Here is a 22,329-nt window from a genome sequence, read left to right on the forward strand (position 1 = left end):
ATTATTTAAATTAAGTTAAAGTTTTATCTGTATAATAAACATATTTTGCTGCATTTCATCTTAAAAATTATATCGTCATCATATGTAAATACATGCTTTATAAAGTGGCTCAGGTTGTGCAATATTATAACTGTATTGCAAGTTTACAGTGAGGTAATTGTACTTAGAAGTACAAAGCATTCTACAAGGAGCACTTGGACTGATTGAGTGCGTTTATAGTTCTTGGGATGAAACTGTTTCTGAACCGCGAGGAAAGGCTCTGAAGCGTTTGCCGTATGAGAGCAGTTCAATAGACAACATGGCTGAGGCAGTGTGTGCTTGATGCTGCATACCGATAATTCTCTTTCCGATCAGCTGCTGTACAGCTGTGATTCCCCACTCAGATACAGTGATATAAATATTCAGAGTGGTGCAGTGAGAGTAATATAGAAAAAGATGATCCACTGTGGCAAACCTCAATGGGAGCAGCTGGAAGAAGAAGGTGCAGTGAGAGTAACAATGCTAAAGCAGCTATTGTATTTAGAATAGTTTGACCATTCTGTGGACCATTATATTGTTACAGGTTAATTACAATCAGATGCATTCAACTAATGAACAATATGCGGTTAAATTCAGTGTATTTATAAAGCCGCGTCAGGGATGTGGATCTTAAAAAGAAAGGGAAACCACACTGGAACAGTAGCACTGCTTTGACGCTGGGTGCCACCAGTTTGCAAAACCGAGCGGAGAACTTGCATACGTCAGGGTATGAGCTACCATGGAAATGTGTGTGGCTTTACGCCAAGTTTAGGTTTTATACATCGCGATTTGAACGTGGAAACGTTCATACGCAACATTTTTGTGCGTGCGCACCATTTATACATGAGGCCCCTGATGATGATTGCTGGGAGAAATTTGTCAGAAGGGGACTTACTCTATAGTTGTTCAATATTGATCTTGCTGGACACAAAAACTTACATATTGCAATTTGTACTTTAGCTTCAGTTTGGGATCTGAAATTAGAAAAGCATGTTGGACTGGTCTTAATCTAGGAGAAGCAGGGACCACTAATAAAACAGCAGGACTTGCTGTTATTTAGAGTGTTACTGCATGCTTCTCAAGGACAAACTCAGTCTCTCTCTTGCATCATCTTTTAACTAAAAGTAAGGGAAGCAAGGTATTGAATCCACAGTCTACTTCTTGAAACACTTCAAAATAAACCTAGTTTTGAATGGCAGGGCATAAATGTTCACTAAAAGAAGGAAGGCTAAAAAGACTAAAGGAAAACTGAGAATATAAATCAAACTGATAAGGTGAAGGGGGATTAGGTATTTCCTCTAGCATCTGAGAAATACTGATATGCTCTCTGGTCCACAAACAACATTTTGCTCTTCATTTTCCTGAGCAAACCAGCGAAACGTTTTGCAAATGTTTGGTAAGACAGATTGAAGGCACTAAGAAGCAATAGAGTTAAATAAAGTGTTACATGGTGGCCATACAGTAACTGAATTCTTGATGCTGAGTAAACTGGTAATCTATTGTCTGACATTACATGTTATTAATTTTTTAACCAGCAGAATAAAAATTAACAATGGTGAACCTTAAAAAGCAAGTCAATTAAAATTAGAACAAAAGAAGTTGCCTTCAACTGCCACCCAAATCACAATGCACTGGACCCTTATGACTTATCCTGCAGGTGGTGAGCTGCACTGGTGGATAGCCCAGTGTTGCTCATTTGGACTGCCCGGTCGTGCCTCATGGGTAAAGGCCCTGCCACCAAGTGTAAAGTGACTTTATTGTCATACAATACATACACAGTATTTGAGCATACAGTAGCACAAAATAACATTCCCCAGGATTGTGATGCAACATAAACACAGGACAACTGCAAAACAGGTAAATAACTATACTATGGATCAACAAATAACTAATACTAATTCACTTACCTATTGTTTATTATTATTATTATTATTAATAACAATAGGTAAGTGAATAGATACTAATAATTTGAAATAGATAGTAATAAATTCAATAATAATAAATAAGCAACTAGGGGCAGATCGGAGGTTGGGGGTGAAGCAGAGTAGAGAAACCAGACAGCCAAGGGGTAGAAGCCATTGTAGAACTGGTTTGAATGCTATAGTACCTTCTGCCTGATGGAAGTGGGACAAAGAGACCATGGGATGGGTGGGAGAGTTGAGTCACAATGCTATAGGCTTTGTAGATACAACACTTTATAAAGATGTCTTTAATGGAGGGCAGAGTGGTCCCAATTACTTATTTTCTGCTATGTGCATCCACTGTAGGACTGTATGGCCAGAGACACAGCAGTTCCTAAACCAGACAGTGATCCAGCTGGTCAAAATGCTCTTGATGGTGCCCCTTTAGAACATGGTAAAAATGGGGGGCAGGTACATGTTTCTTCTTCAGTCTCCACAGGAAGTGGAGATGCTACTGAGCCTTCTTGGTTATGGAGGTGGTGTTCTTTGTCCAAGTAAGGTCATCTGTCAGGTGCACAACAAGGAATCTGGTGCTCTGCTCTTGACCAAACCTACTGCAGAGCCCTCAATGTGCTCTGGGATATTGACAGCATGGGCCTTCCTGAAGTCAACAATCCTCTCTTTCATTTTGTCCACATTAAAAGGCACATTGTTACACTTACACTAGTCTGTAAATTGTTGCATCTCCATTCTGTAAGCTGACGATACCCACCACCTTTAGGTTATCCACAAACTTAATCATGGTGTTAGAGCTGTACTCAACCAAACAATCAGGAGTCAGGAGAGTAAACAGAAGTAGGCCAAGTACACAGCCTGGGTGCAGGGAGACAACAGTAGTCAGTGCAATAATATTGGAAATGGTGTTTGAGACATGGACTGTCTGGTGTCTCTCTGTCTGAAAGTCCAAAATCCAGTTGCATATGGAAGTGTCGTAGCCTAGCAGATTCAATTTCCCTAATAGCTTCTGAGGATGATGCTAAAAACTGACCTAAAGTCAATGAAAAAGCATACTAGCATAAGTGTCCCTTTTGTTCAGATGGGACAGGGCCATATGAAGTGTACATGATATGGCATCCTCATTTGAACGGTTCAGGCAATAAACAAACTGGAGAGGATCAGGTGACATGGAAAGCTCCGATTTCAATTGGCCCATGAATAGCATCTCAAACACTTCAAGATGACAGGCATGAGTGCTATAGGGTAATAGTCATTGAGGTAAGAGACAGAGGACATCTTAGACATTGTTATAATGGTAGTAGTTCTGATGCACTTGGGGATGTCTGCCTGCCTCAAGTAAATGTTATTATGCAGTCACAATTCAGTAAAGATTAAAATGGGACAGTCCCTCATTTCTCACTGGATTATCTGTTAAAGTCTAAGGTCATCTAGCATGTTGTCCAAACATTTGGAAGCAGGATAGAAAGAGAAAAAAGAATTTGATCAAGCCGGCACTCCTATCCTGATGTGGACACCAGCTTGTTTGCATTAGTTCTGTTTCCATTTCCATCCACATTGTTTACAGAGGCAGCAGATTTTTTTTGATAGCTGATTCTGGTGAATGTTCACGGAATGCCAAGGCTGTTCAACCACTCCCTTAATGCCAAGGTAATATACTGTACACTGAGAAGTAATCACTTATGTTAAGTGTATAGGAACAGCAAGTTTTCTGCACAATATACATAGCAAAATCCATAAAAGAAACATTTACTGTAACACATTTTGCACCAAATTCTTCAGATCAGGACCAGCTGCTGCATCTACATGTGCTGCCATCTTGTCCAAAGCACCACGCACTGCAACCTCCCCTAAGGCTTAACAGAAGGGCGGGACTCTGTTTTCCTACTTCTGGGAAAGGTTACTGGGTCCTAAATAAAACTATACATTAACTGAATTGAACTTTCCACATCAAAAGAAGGGCAGCACAGTGGCACAGTGGTAGCGCTGCTGCCTCGCAGTTAGGAGACCTGGGTTCGCTTCCTGGGTCCTCCCTGCGTGGAGTTTGCATTTTCTCCCCATGTCTGCATGGGTTTTAACTCTTTGTGCTCCGGTTAGATGCATTGGCGATCCTAAATTGTCCCAGGGGTGTGTGTGTGTGTGTGTGTCCTGCGGTGGGCAGGCGCCCTGCCCAGGATTTGTTCCTGCCTTGTGCCCTGTGTTGGCTGGGATTGGCTCCAGCAGACCCCAATGATCCTGTGTTAGGATGTAGCGGGTTGGAAAATGACTGTGTTTCATGTATATCCAATCAGGACACCACCACTGGGAAGACCCAGAACACCCAGGTAAAATTATATCTCCCAGTTGGCCTGAGAACACCTTGGTATCCCCCCAGAGAAGTTGGAGAAGGTGGCATGATAAAGGGGCGTCGAGACATCTTATCTCGGACTGCTGCCCCCGAGATCTGGATCCAGATAACTGGCAGAAAATGATGGATGAATTAATGGAAAGAAAACCAGCAGTCACTGTGCACCTCAAGTATTGGAGTAGATGTCCTGTTCTAGTGTGGGCACTCAGCAGCAGAATCAAGATGGAGCAGAAGAAGTAGACATGACTGTAGTACTAGGGCACATAAACAACCACAAGAACACGGCATAAAAAGCAAGATGCAAAAAAAAAAAAAAAAATTATTTACCTGCGGTGTTATGCATACTGTTTTTGAAAAGATTACAGGCCATGAAAAAATACCCAACACACACCAACACAACTAAACTCTTCAATTTTACAGACCTCTACAAAAACACAATATCAAATAAAAACATATATTTCAATCTTCAAAAGGATATGCAACACAAAATATTTTCTACACCACAACCTGAACATGCTATACATTAAATTTAATTTTTTACTTGTTTGGCTTTTGTATTCAGATTTAGCCTTGGATTCTGAATATGAATTTTGTATTAAACCCTTGCTATTTTGGTTTAGAAATTCAGTTTTAGTAATTTGTGATTAAGGTTTCCTTTGAACAATTTACTTCTTTGCTTTATTTTTTGTTCGTTCCTTCTTTGTTAAGATCATTCTTTCGGGAATATTTTTGAATGTTGATTTATTGTTATATATTTTTTTCTATTACTGTGTTTCTTTTCTCAATAACAGAGATATGCATATTTTTCATTTCTGCTGATTATTCAGAAATTCAGTATCAAATTAAATGCACATGACAAATTCAGAATAAAAAATTGCACTTTCAGATTTTCAGAAAATGTATTTATAGTTACAAAGACATACACTTGCAAATATAAACTTTATATAATTAAAACCGTATAGACTAAGGAAAAAATCAATTAAACAGATTTAAATTACCATGGTAGAGACTTAAACTGACTTTAGTGAGTTGCTGCTTTCGCATTATTTATAAATTATAGTAGCATTTAAAGCCCATTTAACATAAAATCCTTTAGAGTATAGCCTCTAGGTACTGTTCACCATCCTGTTTTCAGAAATACTTGTATAGATACAAACCTTGACTGTAGCCTGTCCTAGTATTGTACTTTGCATATGCCAAGAGGATGCGAAACAACTTTGCTTGCCCTTCTATAGCTTCAGAGTTATTTCCCATAAGAGAGCGATGAGAAGGAAATGACCTTTCTGAAAAGAAAAAAAAAAAAGATTACATAATTTTTATATTTATATATATATATATATATATATATATACATACACACATACACACACACACGCACATATCTATATAAATAAAAATGTAAATGTTCATTTGTTCAAAACCTTAAATCTCCAAAAGTTCTTCACCGATTGCTTTGAAATTTTGACACAACGTTGTATTCGAATACGCGCGTATTTTTACATTGCATCCGGAAAGTATTCACAGCGCATCACTTTTTCCACATTTTGTTATGTTACAGCCTTATTCCAAAATGGATTAAATTCATTTTTTTCCTCAGAATTCTACACACAACACGTCATAATGACAACATGAAAAAAAGTTTACTTGAGATTTTTGCAAATTTATTAAAAATAAAAACATTGAGAAAGCACATGTACATAAGTATTCACAGCCTTTGCCATGAAGCTCAAAATTGAGCTCAGGTGCATCCTGTTTCCCCTGATCATCCTTGAGATGTTTCTGCAGCTTAATTGGAGTCCACCTGTGGTAAATTCAGTTGGTTGGACATGATTTGGAAAGGCACACACCTGTCTATATAAGGTCCCACAGTTGACAGTTCATGTCAGAGCACAAACCAAGCATGAAGTCAAAGGAATTGTCTGTAGACCTCCGAGACAGGATTGTCTCGAGGCACAAATCTGGGGAAGGTTACAGAAAAATTTCTGCTGCTTTGAAGGTCCCAATGAGCACAGTGGCCATCATCATCCGTAAGTGGAAAAATGTTTGAAACCACCAGGACTCTTCCTAGAGCTGGCCGGCCATCTAAACTGAGCGATCGGGGGAGAAGGGCCTTAGTCAGGGAGGTGACCAAGAACCCAATGATCACTCTGTCAGAGCTCCAGAAGTCCTCTGTGGAGAGAGAAGAACCTTCCAGAAGGACAACCATCTCTGCAGCAATCCACCAATTAGGCCTGTATGGTAGAGTGGCCAGACGGAAGCCACTCCTTAGTAAAAGGCACATGGCAGCCCGCCTGGACTTTGCCAAAAGGCACCTGAAGGACTCTCAGACCATGAGAAAGAAAATTCTCTGGTCTGATGAGACAAAGATTGAACTCTTTGGTGTGAATGCCAGGCTGTAACATAACAAAATGTGAAAAAAGTGATGCGCTGTGAATACTTTCCGGATGCACTGTATATAAATTATACATATAATATAATATATATATTATATATACAGATACATACATACATACATACATACATATACAGTGGTACCTTGAGATACGAGTTTAATTCGTTCCGTGACCGAGCTCGTAAATCAAAATGCTCTTATCTCAAATCAATTTTCCCCATTGAAATTAATTGAAATGAGATTAATTCGTGCCAGCCCCCAAAAACCCACCCCAATTTTTTGTTAAATGTTTTCAACATAAGAAAAATGTATTTATAATGAAGAAATATTGTATACGGGGCGGCACGGTGGTGCAGTGGGTAGCGCTGCTGCCTCGCAGTTGAGAGATCTGGGGACCCGGGTTCACTTCCCGGGTCCTCCCTGCGTGGAGTTTGCATGTTCTCCCCGTGTCTGCGTGGGTTTCCTCAGGCGCTCCGGTTTCCTCCCACAGTCAAAAGACATGCAGGTTAGGTGGATTGGCGATTCTAAATTGGCCCTAGTGTGTGCTTGGTGCGTGGGTGTGTTTGTGTGTGTCCTGCGGTGGGTTGACACCCTGCCCGGGATTGGTTCCCTGCCTTGTGCCCTGTGTTGGCTGGGATTGGCTCCAGCAGACCCCCGTGACCGTGTTCGGATTCAGCGGGTTGGAAAATGGATGGATGGAAATATTGTATACAAACAAAATAAAACCTAATACATAAAAGAGAATCTCAAGAAATAAACAGATGTTGGCAAAGCCGATTAGCGTATTGTAATGTTTTTTTCTTTCACTTTTGCTTAACTTAATTTTCTTCTTCACTAGTTTTTTTTTTTCTTTTTTGCCACGCTTTCTTCACTTTCATTCTCAAAGCATTTCAATAGAAACCTATCCAATAGAATGTTTCTGAAATGAGTTAGGCAAGTGTCATTAAATAACGCTGCTGCATGATCAGTTGTATCTTTTTCAGGATGTTTCTTTTCTTTAAAGTTCGAAACCTTTTCCCACATTGCAATCACTTCCTTTGTCCCACTTTATGAGGTAACCTCCTCCGCGATACCGATCTCCTGCAGAACCTCCGTATGTTGCCGCGTCTGTAGTTCTGTCAACTCCTCCGTTGTCAGTTCCTCGGAATGAGCAGCGACAAGCTCTTTGATGGCTCGTATTTCAAATTTGGACTCGTAACTCAAGGCAAAAAATCGACCTAGTGATGGCTCGTATCTCAAAAAACTCATACGTTGGGGCACTCGTATCTCAAGGTACCACTGTATATACATATACACACATACATATACACATATACTGTATATACATACATATACACATACATACATATTTATATTGTGTATTGTACTGTATTGACCCCCTTCTTTTTGACACCCACTGCACGCCCAACCTACCTGGAAAGGGGTCTCTTTTTGAACTGCCCTGCCCAAGGTTTCTTCCATTTTTTCCCTACAAGGGTTTGTTTTTGGAGTTTTTCCTTGTCTTCTTAGAGAGTCAAGGCTGGGGGGCTGTCAAAAGGCAGGGCCTGTTAAAGCCCATTGCGGCACTTCTTGTGTGATTTTGGGCTATACAAAAATAAATTATATTGTATTGTATTGTATTGTACCTGGGGCCGGAAATAAAAGACTAAAAGAGTAGGACAGCTGCTGTACAGGCTTTTAAATGTTTGAAGCATCGCGCCAGTGGCTGATCGAGCAAAGAGGAGGTTTTAAAAAATAAAAAACACAAACAAAAACTATTTGTTTCCCATTGTATCACCGTTTAATATATAAAGTTACACCATTGTTGTGGCATTATTTTCATTTAAAAGCACTACCTCTCACATTAAACCGAGATGAGTTTATTTCAGCTTTGACTGCATGTCAACTAATACAATATTGTTCCTCAGAATGTACCAGTTGTTGGTTAACCAAGTAACCGCTGTGATATGCCCCATGATGGTAAAAGTAATATGTTTTAGGAAAATTGGCATAAAATGCAAAAAGTATCTACTGTTGCCACCATGTCAGTTTGCTGGCATGAAATATCTTAGCACCAAATGGATCAATTTGATTGATATTCTGTGCACATTCTCAAGAAAAATTGTCAGGAAAGTTCAGCATCTCCCTCTCGATCTTTGGTCAAGAGTCATGTCTTCAGTTCAAAAAGTCATTCACATGATGCTTTCAGTTTGTTATGATTAGTGCAGATAATTCCATTATAATTAGAGCACATAACAGTATATTTAACAATACTTTAGCAAAAATGCATGCATTTTGCACATTTTGAGCATACTACTGGATAATTGACAAGTGGATTATACAATTCAAGTAACAGGAGATTTTTCTTCTTTTCCCCCAATGGACGTTTTCTGCATTGATTGCCATTGTACAGTATTGGTCACTTTTGGCTTCATTTGTAATCAAATTTCGTCTGCTCATTCTGCATGAAAAGATTAAATTAACATTTTTTCTCAGCCATCACTACAAACTGCTTGGGATAAGTAACATAAAATAAATACTTTTGGAGTAGAGTATTCCATTATTTTTTAAAGGATTTGAATTTTAACTTTGGTTTATTTTGACATTTCCCTATAATTGTAATAATAAAGGCAGAGACAATCGTCAAGAACAAAAGGAATAGACAATTTGTCATCCTGTATTTGTTCCACGATTATAATTCTGACTGCTCATTACCACCTGAATGAGATTGAAAATGTTCCAACTACTATATTGTGTCCTGTGGGTTCTATGGGATCACAGTCACAATTCTGTATTAAGCTATTCTACACCAGAGGTCTCAGTTCATATAGACAGTATATTTTAGTGTTAAACATCTAATCTGATAGTGCTACCCATTATAGGCTATGCTATTCGCCATTACTATTGCACCCCTAGCGATCCATTCCAACACACTGGGAGCACTGACAGTTAATATACCAATCGGTTACAGTCACAGAAAAACAGATCTATTTAAATTCAGTTTTTGAAATTGTGCAACTTTATGGAAAATGTAAAAAAAATAAAATAAAACATTAAATCTCTTTTAGAGTATACCTCAATAATGTGCTTTTTTAATATAAATTAGATTCAACCAAAATGTTTTTTCTATTTGAAATACAAAAGCGCCACATATATAAAAAAAACAAAATTTGTAGAGAGCATAATACTCTAACTTTCAATCCAATTATTGGGTTGTAAATATTTGTAGTTTGAGACTATGGAAAGAAACAGAAGGAAATGAAACTGCATCTGATTTGTTTGCCATGGAAATTAAATCCTTCACAAATGCATTTCTGCATGTTTTTCTGTGTGCTTCTGCAACTACTAATTTATGCCCATTTACTAGTGGTCTAGATTACTCAAACTATGGTACTAGTGTAGGAAACTTCTTAACAGTAGAATTCCTGAAACCTATGGAATAAAAAACTTGTAATCTTGGCCCACCTTAAATCCCTTCGCACCGCTACTATCAGCATCTTTTGTTTTGTAAATGTTTCGATCAGCAAAAGCAGCAAGCAGCCTGCTGTCCCATCGCCCACCTTCACGGAGCTCAGCTTGTGGGCCAAAAGTTCTCCCAGCTCAACCCAAGAAGCTCCTTATCTGCATGTGAGGTGCATGGAGTTGTATAGGGTAACTAATACAGTATATCATTATTTGGAATACATGCATTTCATGTGTGTTCCATGTCTACAAAGATCTGGGTAAGTGTAGGATGAAAGGACATGTAAGAAATGCTGAACACATACCTAAAGCAGAAACTTTTTCCATGTTATAAAAAGTAATCACTGATGGTAGAGGTGCAAAGAAATTTAAGGTGGGCTGGGATTACAAGTTTTTTTTGTAGATTTCAGGAATTCTACTGTTAAACAAGAACTAGTGCTATCAGTTTCTCCTGCGCACAAAAATCATATTTTTCAGTGATTATTAACCTATACACATTTAATTAATGGAAGATATTTGGAACCCAGACCTTTAGAGACCTTTATAGTGATAATGTGTGGGCATCACTTGAACAATTACTTTTCAAAATACAATCTTCTGCTTCTTTTTTTTTTTTTTACCTAGTTCAAGTTAGAAACTTTGTTAAAAGACTCTTGTCCGGTTTCCTCAATCTCTCATTAACATCCAGGCCTGAAACTATAGAATCTAGCAATAAAGATAGAGTATAACACACTTATTTCAATGATTGCACTCCTGGATGACTGAAGGCAATGTTGACAAAAGGACCTTTTAATAAATATATTATAAAAGAAATGCAGTTCACCTACTGGCACAATATAAATTTTCAACAATTCTTACAAAGCTAGTGTAATTGAGTTAAAAATTGTACATCAGATAAACCTACAGTATTTTGAATAGCATTATTTAGGATATGTTCTGAATTATGAACAATGTCATCGAGAACCTGCTTCATTTGGTTATATGTTTAGGAAAAGCAGTACATACAAATCTTACTGTTTCCCAATCACCTTTTGACTGAATCGGTACTGCTGACTAGCCGTGCCCCTACTATAGTTAAGGCATAATACTGCAAGCCCAGTGGGTTCCTAAGGTGATACTTCAAAGCAGATGTTCTCACCAATTCCAAATTACCTATATATTCATGACATAACCATTACTGTAAGCTACCACCACCAACCATTGACACATTCAGGATGGATCTATAGATTTATGCTGTTTACAGCAAATATTGATCCTATCATATGTAATAAATGTCACAAACCAGAAAAAAAAAATCCAGATTTGGTGATCATGTGTCCCTAGCAGCCTCTTCTTCCTCTTACTGGACATCAGGAGTAGAACTCTTTGTAGTTTATCTGCTTGAATGTCTAACACACTAGGCATACCACAGTTGCTAACTTGTAGCCTTTTGTCCAGTTCTTGTTGTCACATGGGAAAGAAGCAAAGCATTCTCCTTAAGTCTTCAGTGCCCACAGGGAGATTTTCACAGGCACATATGGAACAAGAGGGCACTATGTTTTTCATTATCATGGTCTCACAAGCTTGGTCACACTTTGTGCTGTGTTGCAGAGGTTTTACACAGTGATCATTATGTTGCAGGGTGATAACTACTGATCAATTAACTGCTTTTTTCAGCCAGACCCATCTTTCAGCTTAACCTCTCTGTCCAGATGCCCATGAAGATTTGTGCTTGTACAACAAACTATGCTATTTGTTTCAGAGATTTCCATATTTTTGTATTTGGTTCTATTTTTTTGTTGCTTATTCAATTTCAATGCTTTGTATAACCTGCATTTATCTTTAAACATTTATACAGATATTATTTGTATCTAATGTTGTACATGCCATTTTTTCTGAATTGCTGTGAAGCACTTTAAGCATGCAAAAGGCACAATATATGTTCCCCTTTGGAGTGAAATGGTTGCTCAAGTCACACCCCAGGTAATATGGAGTCCGTTATATGGAGCAGAAGCTGAAACCAGGCTTAGCCGATCTATCAAGAGCAGGGACACGGACACTGGATGATGAAAGAAAGGAGTGGATATTTTTCCATTGCCTTCTTGAGTGTATATATATCAAACTTTTGGTTGATAATTGGTGTGCAGGTTTGCCCATCCAGAGCGGCAAGGATGACTTTTGCTCACTCTGCTCACTGTCCCCCGACTACTTAGTGTATGGAATACATTGGCAAGAGTGTGTCATTTGATTATTATTGATGCTGATGGTTTTTACATAGAGAGAACCAGATCCCTCCTGTATGAAAAGTTCATTTCCACAGAGAAATGTCCTAAATTTCCCTTTGGCTGAGATGGGATGGTTAACATTAGGTTTCTGTTAAAACCAGCAGCTCAATCTGAAGCTGCAGCAGGAAGATTCATGTGCCATGCCAAAAAAAAGAGGGCATTTCTCACTTTGCCCATACATGACAAATTTACGCAAAATACAGAATGCCATGAGGCATTTTCTAAGCATGACCAAACATGTTTAAAAAGAGAGATGTAAAAGGGGGTATTATTTAATGGCTTAGAATAGTGGTAATGGTGGATGGGATTGAAACTTGACAAGCAGCATTGAGGTGAGGAGGAATATTGAAAATGACAAAAAACAACAAGGAGATCATTTTGAAGAGCAGAAGGCTCTCCCAGCAACTTGCTTTAAGAAGAATATTGCTTTCATACACTTACTGTATATTATAGCATTTTAACAATGTCCTACAATAAAACAGTTAATTAAAATACAGTAATAATTCAAATGGACACACTATAAGGATTGCATGTATTACATACAAAAATGTAAACCTCACTGTACTTAAGTATTATACTTACGTAGATCAAGAGCTATCTGTCGATAGGTGATGATGTCTTCTGGAGAAATACCAGTAACACTAGAAGAACAGGATTTTCCACTCCTTGAATCAATGCCATTTTCTGCCTCAGTAAGAGTAATAATGGCTGAAGAAATTCCATATTCACTCACACCCAAGTCAACAAGTACCATCCTAATTTCTCTCAGACATTCCTAAAATATATAAAATGCAAAAACAATGCTAGTGTTTCCACTTAAATAGTATCTTTCAGCATTAAATAAGCAACAGGATTTACTTTAATGCATACACAATAGAATGAGAAGGCAAACAAACCGATACACACAGATATTAAAATCATAAACCCACATATAAGAGAGGGGTGTCCAAAACGTAGCAAAAAAAAAAAGTTTTTGCATTTTATGAATTTGATTAATCCGAGTTTTTATTCAGATTTTCACTCACTCAAATGCAAATTGCACGTTGAATAAAACATACAAAGATATTCTTTCACATTTTACAACCAAAAAAAAAAATCTAAATTTGCAATGTGTAAAAGGAGAATATTAGTTTCTGTCCATAGTCCCAAAGTTGTCAGTTTTGCTTCCTTTGTTTAAGCTTAACCCCAGAGTCATGTAGTTAAAGTAATGTTGAAGAAGAATAAGGAGAAACTGAAAATGAGTAGTGCGATTACAGAGTGACATAAGCAAAGAGCAGCTTTGAATGAACATTGGAACTCTCTTGTATCAGAGTCCTGTAAAAGTACTGCTTGTCTGTCAGTCCAGCTTCAGTAGTGAACTTGCATCTGCAGCCACATGCAGTTGTGAAAAGCAGTAAGAGCTTCACTCGTATATGAATAGATAAAAATAAATAAATAAAAAGGATGTCTGCACAGAAGAAACCTAACTGCTGATCAGTAAGTAGGGAAAAAAACAAAAAAAATGTCATGCTAGCAGCAGAGTTAAAATATATAGATATATAAAATAAAACATCTGTATAAATTCATGGTTATCAAAAAGCAGCAGTCTAGAGCCAAGCTGCATAGCCTCATAATTATTTTACTGCATATTCAGCCCCCAGGGAAATTCAGTTCAATTCACTTTATTTTTGAATAGTGCTCTTCACAGAGTGCAAGGTCAGAGGGCTTTATCTAGCTTGGAGGTAAAATAAAATTACAAATTATATAATGTACACAACAATTATTGTGTACAGATTCCAGATAAATGCATCCTAACAATACATGTCCACTAATATTATCACCGAGTTATGGGCAGTTGACAACAGAGTAGAGGAAAATAAAAATGTGCAGTCAGTGGTACCTCTAAAGAAAATACACAGCAAATGCTGATGCAAATTCAAATGACAAAGTCCCAGACAGTCATAGTCCTTGTGACCCTGTTATGCATTCTAAAGTAGAGCTTTGTGCTGGACAGTCTAATAATACAACACAATCTCTTCATCCTTTGATTTTAAGGCTCCCAGTATCTCTGGTGTCTTTCCCATGGGCAGAAAAAAACAGCCTAGAAGAACAGTCTTGATTCTCTATCAGTTTTTTTTTTTTCTTGGTTCAACAAAATATTCTTCAGGCTTTTTTTTCCCTTCTAAGATCCTGAACTGTGTTTTCAGTTTCAGTCACATTTTATAGTTTCATTTTGTTCTAGGACCTTTAGTTTAATTTTATCACTGCTTTTCTGTAATGTCATCATGTTTTTTAATGGGTGCCATCACTTGCCAAGATGCAGTACCCTGTTGTCAAGGACAATATCAGCATTGCATTATTTAAGCCACACCTGCAAGTTAGTAATTACCAAAATATTTTGTTTTGAAAAATTGTTACTTGACCTATCACATTTGAATCTTGGATGTCATTTCTTTGTGTATATATATATATATATATATATTATATATATATATATATACACACACACACACATACATACATATACACACACACACACACACACAGTATCTATATCCATATATCTAAATATAGAGCTATAGATATACCTCTATCTATTGAGAGAGAGACAGAGAGAGAGGGAGAGGAAAGAAGTAACTAAAATGGACCTATTTATAAATCCCCTTTGCTACTGACTGAGAGGAAGCCTGGTCATTAATTATTTTTAAAGGAGTAGTAATTACACCTCTTTAGCATTCAGTATTATCAGCATTTCACTTTGATTAAGGGAGCAAACTATATAGAAAAAGTTTATTAAAAAGAAAATGGCAAGGAAAAATTAAGCAATTTAAGTTTGGGCAAAAATACAGATATTTTGGAATTTATTAGAATAACAGGATGAAAAAAAAAAGGACAGTTCACTAAACAGTGCAATCAATTAGAAGTAAGAATGATGCACTAATTGTGAAGTTCGTTGAAATTAAAAATAAAACAACATCTGGCAGCCACAGAGGTCCGCAGGGACAAAACCACTTTAATTATACAACTTGAACTTTAAGAAAAATGTTGATCTGACTTTGGAGGTCATCACAGAACACAAACAGCTTTAATATTTCTTGCAAATGATAATATTCTAAACTTCTACAATGCAAAAAATACCATTACTCTTCTAAACCAATTGGGATGTAGCTGGCCTATCAAGCACTGTCCTAGGCAGTTTAATATTTTTCAATTTAGTTTTAATAAGTGAAAAAGTCTGAAGACATTACTCCCTTTTTCATGTCCATAATCAAGCATGACAACCCTCAGGTTCTGGTGCTAGGACAAATTCTCTGCTCTACTTATGCTGCCATTAGAAAATGCAATTCAGAAACATAGATTTAACTTGCATTAATAGGCTGACGACACTTGGCTCTACATTACACAATCATTTACACTAATCTCTTGCGGAGTGTGTGTGTCCTAATTTGCCTGGCTCATCTCGGTTCATGACTGCTAAGACTGAAGTATATGGCACTGTATGACAAAACTGCTGTGATATGGCCAGTGAATCTGATTGCCTGAAGGCTCATAATGGTGCAAGTTGGTGCAATGCAAAAAGGCAAAAGTATTGTAGAAGGCCAAGAATATGTTCACAATGTAGCTACTGTCGTTTGTGTCAAAAGAAATGTGAAAGTCAACTAAGCCTTGTGCTGTAGTAGCCTACAATAACACAAGAGGCACGATGCTCGTGGAGTTCAGGCACGGACCTCCAACCCTCTCATGCAACAGGAAAAGTATTATACGAAAAGTGTGCAAAGCATCTACCATCCCAGTTGCAGCATCAAAACATATTACAAGAAGGACGTGTTCTAAATCTGCATCAGTACACACCAGAATGATCTTTTTTGTTGTATTTATGTTGATGTTTGGCATTTACATGTTTCTGTTACACATAACATTTTTTTTACTGTTGTTAAAAAAAAAAAAAAAAAAAAAATCAACTTTTTGACCCTTTCTGGCAGTAAATATAACAGATTCCTTTTCCTGGAGGACCACACAGCACTGTATAGAACTTTAACTATAGAATAGTGGCTACATTATTAACTAACAAATTTCATTTAAGTGTAAGAAGAGCTGATTATATATTTTGTCTGTTCACTTTGTAAAAATACTTTTTCCTTGAACAATATAGAAGTTTGTGCTTAAGTGTGGAGCTTGGGTTGCTGGCAATTTTTTGTAATTTCTTACTGTAATAAAATAACAAATAACCAAAAAGGCATATTAGTGTTCAAGATATGATTTCCCTTCCGACATGGAAATTTGCACTCAAGATACATCACTACTGGATAAAACAGCAATCATACAGTACTGCTTAAATTGCAAGGTATTTATCATGGAACAAGTATAGTCTTCTTCGATAACCACCTCTTCCATATTAACAATAGCTAAATCTTTATATTACATGAAACAAATTTTTAGACAAAGAATTGCATGAAGGAGTAAAGGTGTCAATCAAAATTTATGAAGTTAAACTTCTCATGGCAGAGTTTTCAAAATGTAGGAACTTAAAACGGTTATAAAAATGCACTTCATCTTTAGTTGAAATCCCTAATTTAACACAGCTCAAAGTTCAAAATTGTGACCAAAACTGTAGCTTCTACAGCTAATATATTATTTGTCCCAATTTGACAAAATTAAAAACGTTAGTTTTATCATTCATATTTCTTACTACAGCTTTAGATTTTATCCATGCGACTCCTTTGATCCAGACCTCAGCAAGGCAGCAAAACATATAAAACAATAATCAGCCAACCACTGTTCAAAATATCTCTACTCAGGGAACCCAAGTGCTTTAGCAGTGGGTGGTTTCCTTGGGGAATTGAAATGTACACACATAGAAAAACAATAGAGTACTATCAATAGAATGATAAATTAGGGGAAGATCTGTAACAAAATATATACTTTAATTATTTCCACTGTGCGGCATGGTGGCACAGTGGGTAGCTTCCTGGGTCCTCCCTGCCGTGGAGTTTGCATGTTCTCCCCACTGTCTGTGTGGGTTTCCTCCGGGTACTCCAGTTTCCTCCCACAGTCCAAAGACATGCAGGTTAGGTGCATTGGCGATTCTAAATTGTCCCTAGTGTGTGCTTGGTGTGGGTGTGTGTGTGCGTATGTGTGTGTGCGCACTTGGTGTGTGGGTGGGTGGGTGTGTGTGTGCGTGCATGCCCTGCGGTGGGCTGGCGCCCTGCCCAGGGTTTGTTTCCTGCCTTTAGCCCTATGTTGGCTGGGATTGGCTCCAGCAGAACCCCCTGACCCTGTAGTTAGGATATAGCAGGTTGGATAATGGATGGATGGATATTTCCAGTCATTTTGCAGATGAATAGGTTGCAATAATATAGGTATTTTTCTCTTTCAAATATGACCCGGGCTATTAGTGAATTACAACTTCCCAGTGCATATTTTGCCACCAGATGTTATCTCTGACATGGTTCTAGAGTTTAATACCCAGATGTACAAAAAATCAGCCCGATGTCCCCAATTCAAAACTTAAACCCCAGAAATCTGAAAGAACAAAAAGTTTACCCATAGGTTTATTATCAGGAAATTGTTGAAAAGAGGATGAAAAGACGGGTTTTCGACTTATTTTGGCTAGAGAATGATCTGATGGGGCAGCACGGTGGCGCAGTGGGTAGCACTGCTGCCTCACAGTTGGGAGACCTGGGGACCTGGGTTCGCTTCCCGGGTCCTCCCTGCGTGGAGTTTGCATGTTCTCCCCGTGTCTGCGTGGGTTTCCTCCGGGCGCTCCGGTTTCCTCCCACAGTCCAAAGACATGCAGATTAGGTGGATTGGCGATTCTAAATTGGCCCTAGTGTGTGCTTGGTGTGTGGGTGTGTGTCCTGCGGTGGGTTGGCACCCTGCCCGGGATTGGTTCCTGCCTTGTGCCCTGTGTTGGCTGGGATTGGCTCCAGCAGACCCCCGTGACCCTGTGTTCGGATTCAGCGGGTTGGAAAATGGATGGATGGATGATCTGATGGTAAAATATTGTACTTTCAGGGGCGTCGGTGAGCTTTTTCAAATCATCAGCTACTCCATTTCTACTTCTAGGTCAGTCTAATATTACAAAATCAAAGCGACTGAAAACAATGCCCATTTTGTTTGCCTGTTAATAATACATTTAGCTGACTTATGTCTTTAACTGTTATGGTCTGTGTAATTAGTAAAAGGAAATTGAGTGCCTTCAGCCAATGTCTCTACTTTTGTAGATTTTTTTTATTTTTTTATTTTTTTTTTTTTTATATTAATATCCCCAGAATTTACAGACTTTTGAAACAATATAGCCTCTACTCCAATACTCAATGTGTCTACTTCAACTATAAATTGAAACTTAAGGATCTGGACAGTGTAATGTGAAAGCGAATGTAAACAGACATTTTAACCAGTCAAAAGATTTTTGTGCTTCTGGGATCCTTTGACAATTTTAATACAGCTTCTTAAGAGTCATAATCAACAACAACATTTATTTGTATAGCACATTTTCATACAAACAATGTAGCTCAAAGTGCTTTACATGAAGAAAAAAGACAAAATAAAGAAGAATTAAAAATAAGGGAACACTAATTAACATAGAATAAAAGTAACGTCCGATTGCCAGAGAGGATAGAAAAAACAAAAAAAAACTCCAGACAGCTGGAGAGAAAAAAAAATCTGCAGGGGTTCCGAGGCCACGAGACCTCCCAGCTCCCTCTAGGCATTCTACCTAACATAAATGACCTCAATCAGTCCTCATTATATTCAGGGTTCTCATGGAAGAACTTGATGATGATGTTCATGTGGACTTCTGGCCATTTAATCCATCTGTGTAGGGACATCACGGTGCTTTGAATAGGTGGTGGTGGTGCAGATTGCCACCACAGAAAACCAGAAAAACAGAAGAGAAAGTACGGGTTAGTACGGATTTTGAAGCCATCATGAATAATGATAATTAATTGAATATACAGAGCATTACAGAGCAGGAGATCAACAGGCAGATCGGTGCAGCATCCGCAGTGATGTGGGCTCTGCATCGATCTGTCGTGGTGAAAAAGGAGCTGAGCCGAAAGGCAAAGCTCTCAATTTCCCAGTCGATCTACGTTCCTACCCTCACCTATGGTCATGAGCTATGGATAGTGACCGAAAGAATGAGATTGCGAATACAAGCGGCTGAAATAAGTTTCCTTTGCAGGGTGTCTGGGCTTTCCCTTAAAGATAGGGTGAGAAGCTCGGTCTTCCAGGAAGAGCTCAGAGTAGAGCCACTGTTCCTCCGCATTGAGAGGAGTCAGATGAGGTGGCTTGGGCATCTGATCAGGATGCCTCCTGGATGCCTCCCTGGTGAGGTGTTCTGGGCACATCTAACCGGGAGGAGGCCCCGGGGAAGACCCAGGATACGCTGGAGGTTCTATGTCTGTCAGCTGGCCTGGGAACGTCTCAGAAATTCCCCCGGAAGAGCTAGAAGAAGTGACCAGGGAGAGGGAAGTCTAGGCATCTCTGCTCAAAATGCTGCCTCCGCGACCCAATCTCGGATAAGTGGAAGAGAATGGATGGATGGATGGATACAGAGCATCAGGATTAAACTAAAAGCTATGAGAAAGCCATGCTAAAGTAATGTGTTTTCAGCAGGTTTTTTTTTTTTTTTTTTTTTTTAAAAAAAGAGCTCCACTGTATTAGCCTGGCGAATTCCTATTGGCAAACTATTCCAGATTTTAGGTGCATTACAGCAGAAGGCTACCTCACCACTTCTTTTAATTTTTGCCCTTGGAATGTAATGGGTGAAATTCTAGAAGTAAAATTATTTAAAGAAATTGTAATAATTAGCAAACCCTACAAACATTTGTACTTGTTTAAGACTAAGTTTTAATTTTAGACTGCAGTCATCTTAGTTTGCTCTATTACTAAGAATTAATCTTGAAATCCCAGATCCTAAAAGCACAGACACTTTAAGAAATTCACATTTTTTTAGCTTAACATATACATACATACATACATACATACATACATAATTTTTTTGGCCTTTAGCCTTCCTAGAACTTCTCAAACATGTCCAAAAGGAGTAATTTGAAAAAACATTCATAACATCCTCAATACACACGGCACACAACATTTTTAAATATGTCATAAAGTTCTAGAATACTGCTGGTCTATTAGATCCCCCATAGAACATGGCCCACAGTTATAGTGTCCAGCAGAGGTGTTGAAAGCAGTTTTCCACCCAACTACTTTCTGCATCCATAAAAAATTATATACGCTACGCAAATGTAAAACTCATCAAACCTGTTTCTTGATTTGACTATTGATGAAATAAGTGGAGGGGGGTAAATGGTTTTATTAACTCTACAAAACACTATACATAATGAATACACATACAGATTTGTTTAAAGAGACAGGAAAACAAAGAAATCTGAAACTGATCGAAATAAATAGAACCTAACAATATCTGTCCAATAATTAATTGTTGAGCTATGGCCAGGTAATGAGTCTGCAAAAATTTTTGGCTGGTTGCAGCAGCATATTTGGTCAATGTTTTTGTAACAGCAGAAAATGCAGATATGCAAATAAAGAACCCACATGAAGTGCTAAGCAGGTTGAAGGAACCATAATTACACTTAAGAAGCAAATGCATATTGCTGGAAATGAAATTATACAACTTGGGACACAACATGGATGCCAATGAGTAGAACGCTCTAGAAATGAAAATGAAAGCTGTCACCCTTGAATGTTACTGAGCTCAATCACTACCTAGTTCACTCACTTATTTCAACGATTTCCGTCTAAATCTCACCACATTGCTAGCACACACAGCAGACCTGGTAAGAAGACCTGCTAAGGAAAGATGGCAAGTAGAAGAACGTTTTCAATTAGGAAAAGGGTTTGATCATTACTTTGCAGACTGAGGAGTTGATTCTATCATCAGAGTTGCAGTAATTCTGTCAGGCAAAAACCATTTGAAGGATCAAGTTGAGAAGTTACTAGGATATACGATACGTTCAGAATATTGGCTGCTGCTAAGAAAAACATACAGATGGATAAAAAACTAATAGTTACTTTTGAAATTCAAAGATTCCAGAAATACATACTGTATATTGTTGAACTTTAACCATTCATAAAGACCACACACCTCCAAGTTCTTTATTTAATCACCCAACATCTAACACAGGACAGTTTTACCATGTACACAAGCACCAAATTGGCCACAAACCAGGCAAAGGCCACAGCACAGACAGAAGTGTGTACATTGCAACAGGTACACACGTCGTAAATGTAGGAAGGACGGTCCTTGCGTGTGTGTGAACTGTTAACATTTGAATCTGATGATTGCATATAGCACTGAACTGACCTCTCTGTATAATTCTTTCGTCTGCATGTCCTGGAGTACAAAAGAAACAACACCATACAGCAACATGTGGGGTCTGGCAAGATCGGGGGGGAAAAAAAAACATGCGGTCACCGATTACAACCGCAAGATGTTATGCGAATGAATATGAATAATATGAATAATGTTGCATCCGTGCCACAATGTTTTCCGAAATGTACTATACAGGTCATAAATTGTATAATTCCAAATATTATATATATAGTATGTCTGTTTTTCATAGACCAAAAGGTGCATACTAATTCAGCATGAGCAGGAACACTGAATAAAACTGAATTAAAAAAAAAAAAAAATCAAGGGACGGTGAGATACAAAGAAGGTAGATTCACCAGCGTTTGTGTGTCAGCTTTTATCCATCCAGATCAGAGAATGTCCAGTTCCATTGCCTCAAAACACCACTCACATCTACAGTTATTCCCAGTTTCAAATAAATCTAACAGCGTCAGATCCGTAGGGCGGTAGTATGTATCGTGATCGTGACAGAGAATAAAAGTGAAAAAACAGTAACTTTTACAAGTACTATAAATGTACACTGTCTGTTACAGACACAAACCAAATGTATGTGCTTACTATATAATATTAATAATAAGAGCAGCTCACTACTG

At 38.0% G+C, this 22,329-nt stretch overlaps 1 protein-coding gene across 2 annotated transcripts in view; it reads right to left on the reverse strand.

Annotated features, from left to right (window-relative positions):
* Window positions 1–22,329, reverse strand: part of si:ch211-266k8.4 (carabin) — a 347,171-nt gene that overhangs the window by 306,018 nt on the left and 18,824 nt on the right. For both annotated transcript variants that reach the window (XM_051922773.1, XM_028793921.2), the window contains exons 4-5: window positions 12,961–13,153; window positions 5,439–5,564 (exon numbers count right to left, since the gene is read on the reverse strand). In XM_051922773.1, coding sequence (XP_051778733.1) covers window positions 5,439–5,564; window positions 12,961–13,153 — 319 coding nt within the window. The remainder of the gene's footprint in view (window positions 1–5,438; window positions 5,565–12,960; window positions 13,154–22,329) is intronic.

The sequence above is a fragment of the Erpetoichthys calabaricus genome, chromosome 2, assembly GCF_900747795.2.
Source record: "Erpetoichthys calabaricus chromosome 2, fErpCal1.3, whole genome shotgun sequence".
NCBI classification, from domain to species: domain Eukaryota; kingdom Metazoa; phylum Chordata; class Cladistia; order Polypteriformes; family Polypteridae; genus Erpetoichthys; species Erpetoichthys calabaricus.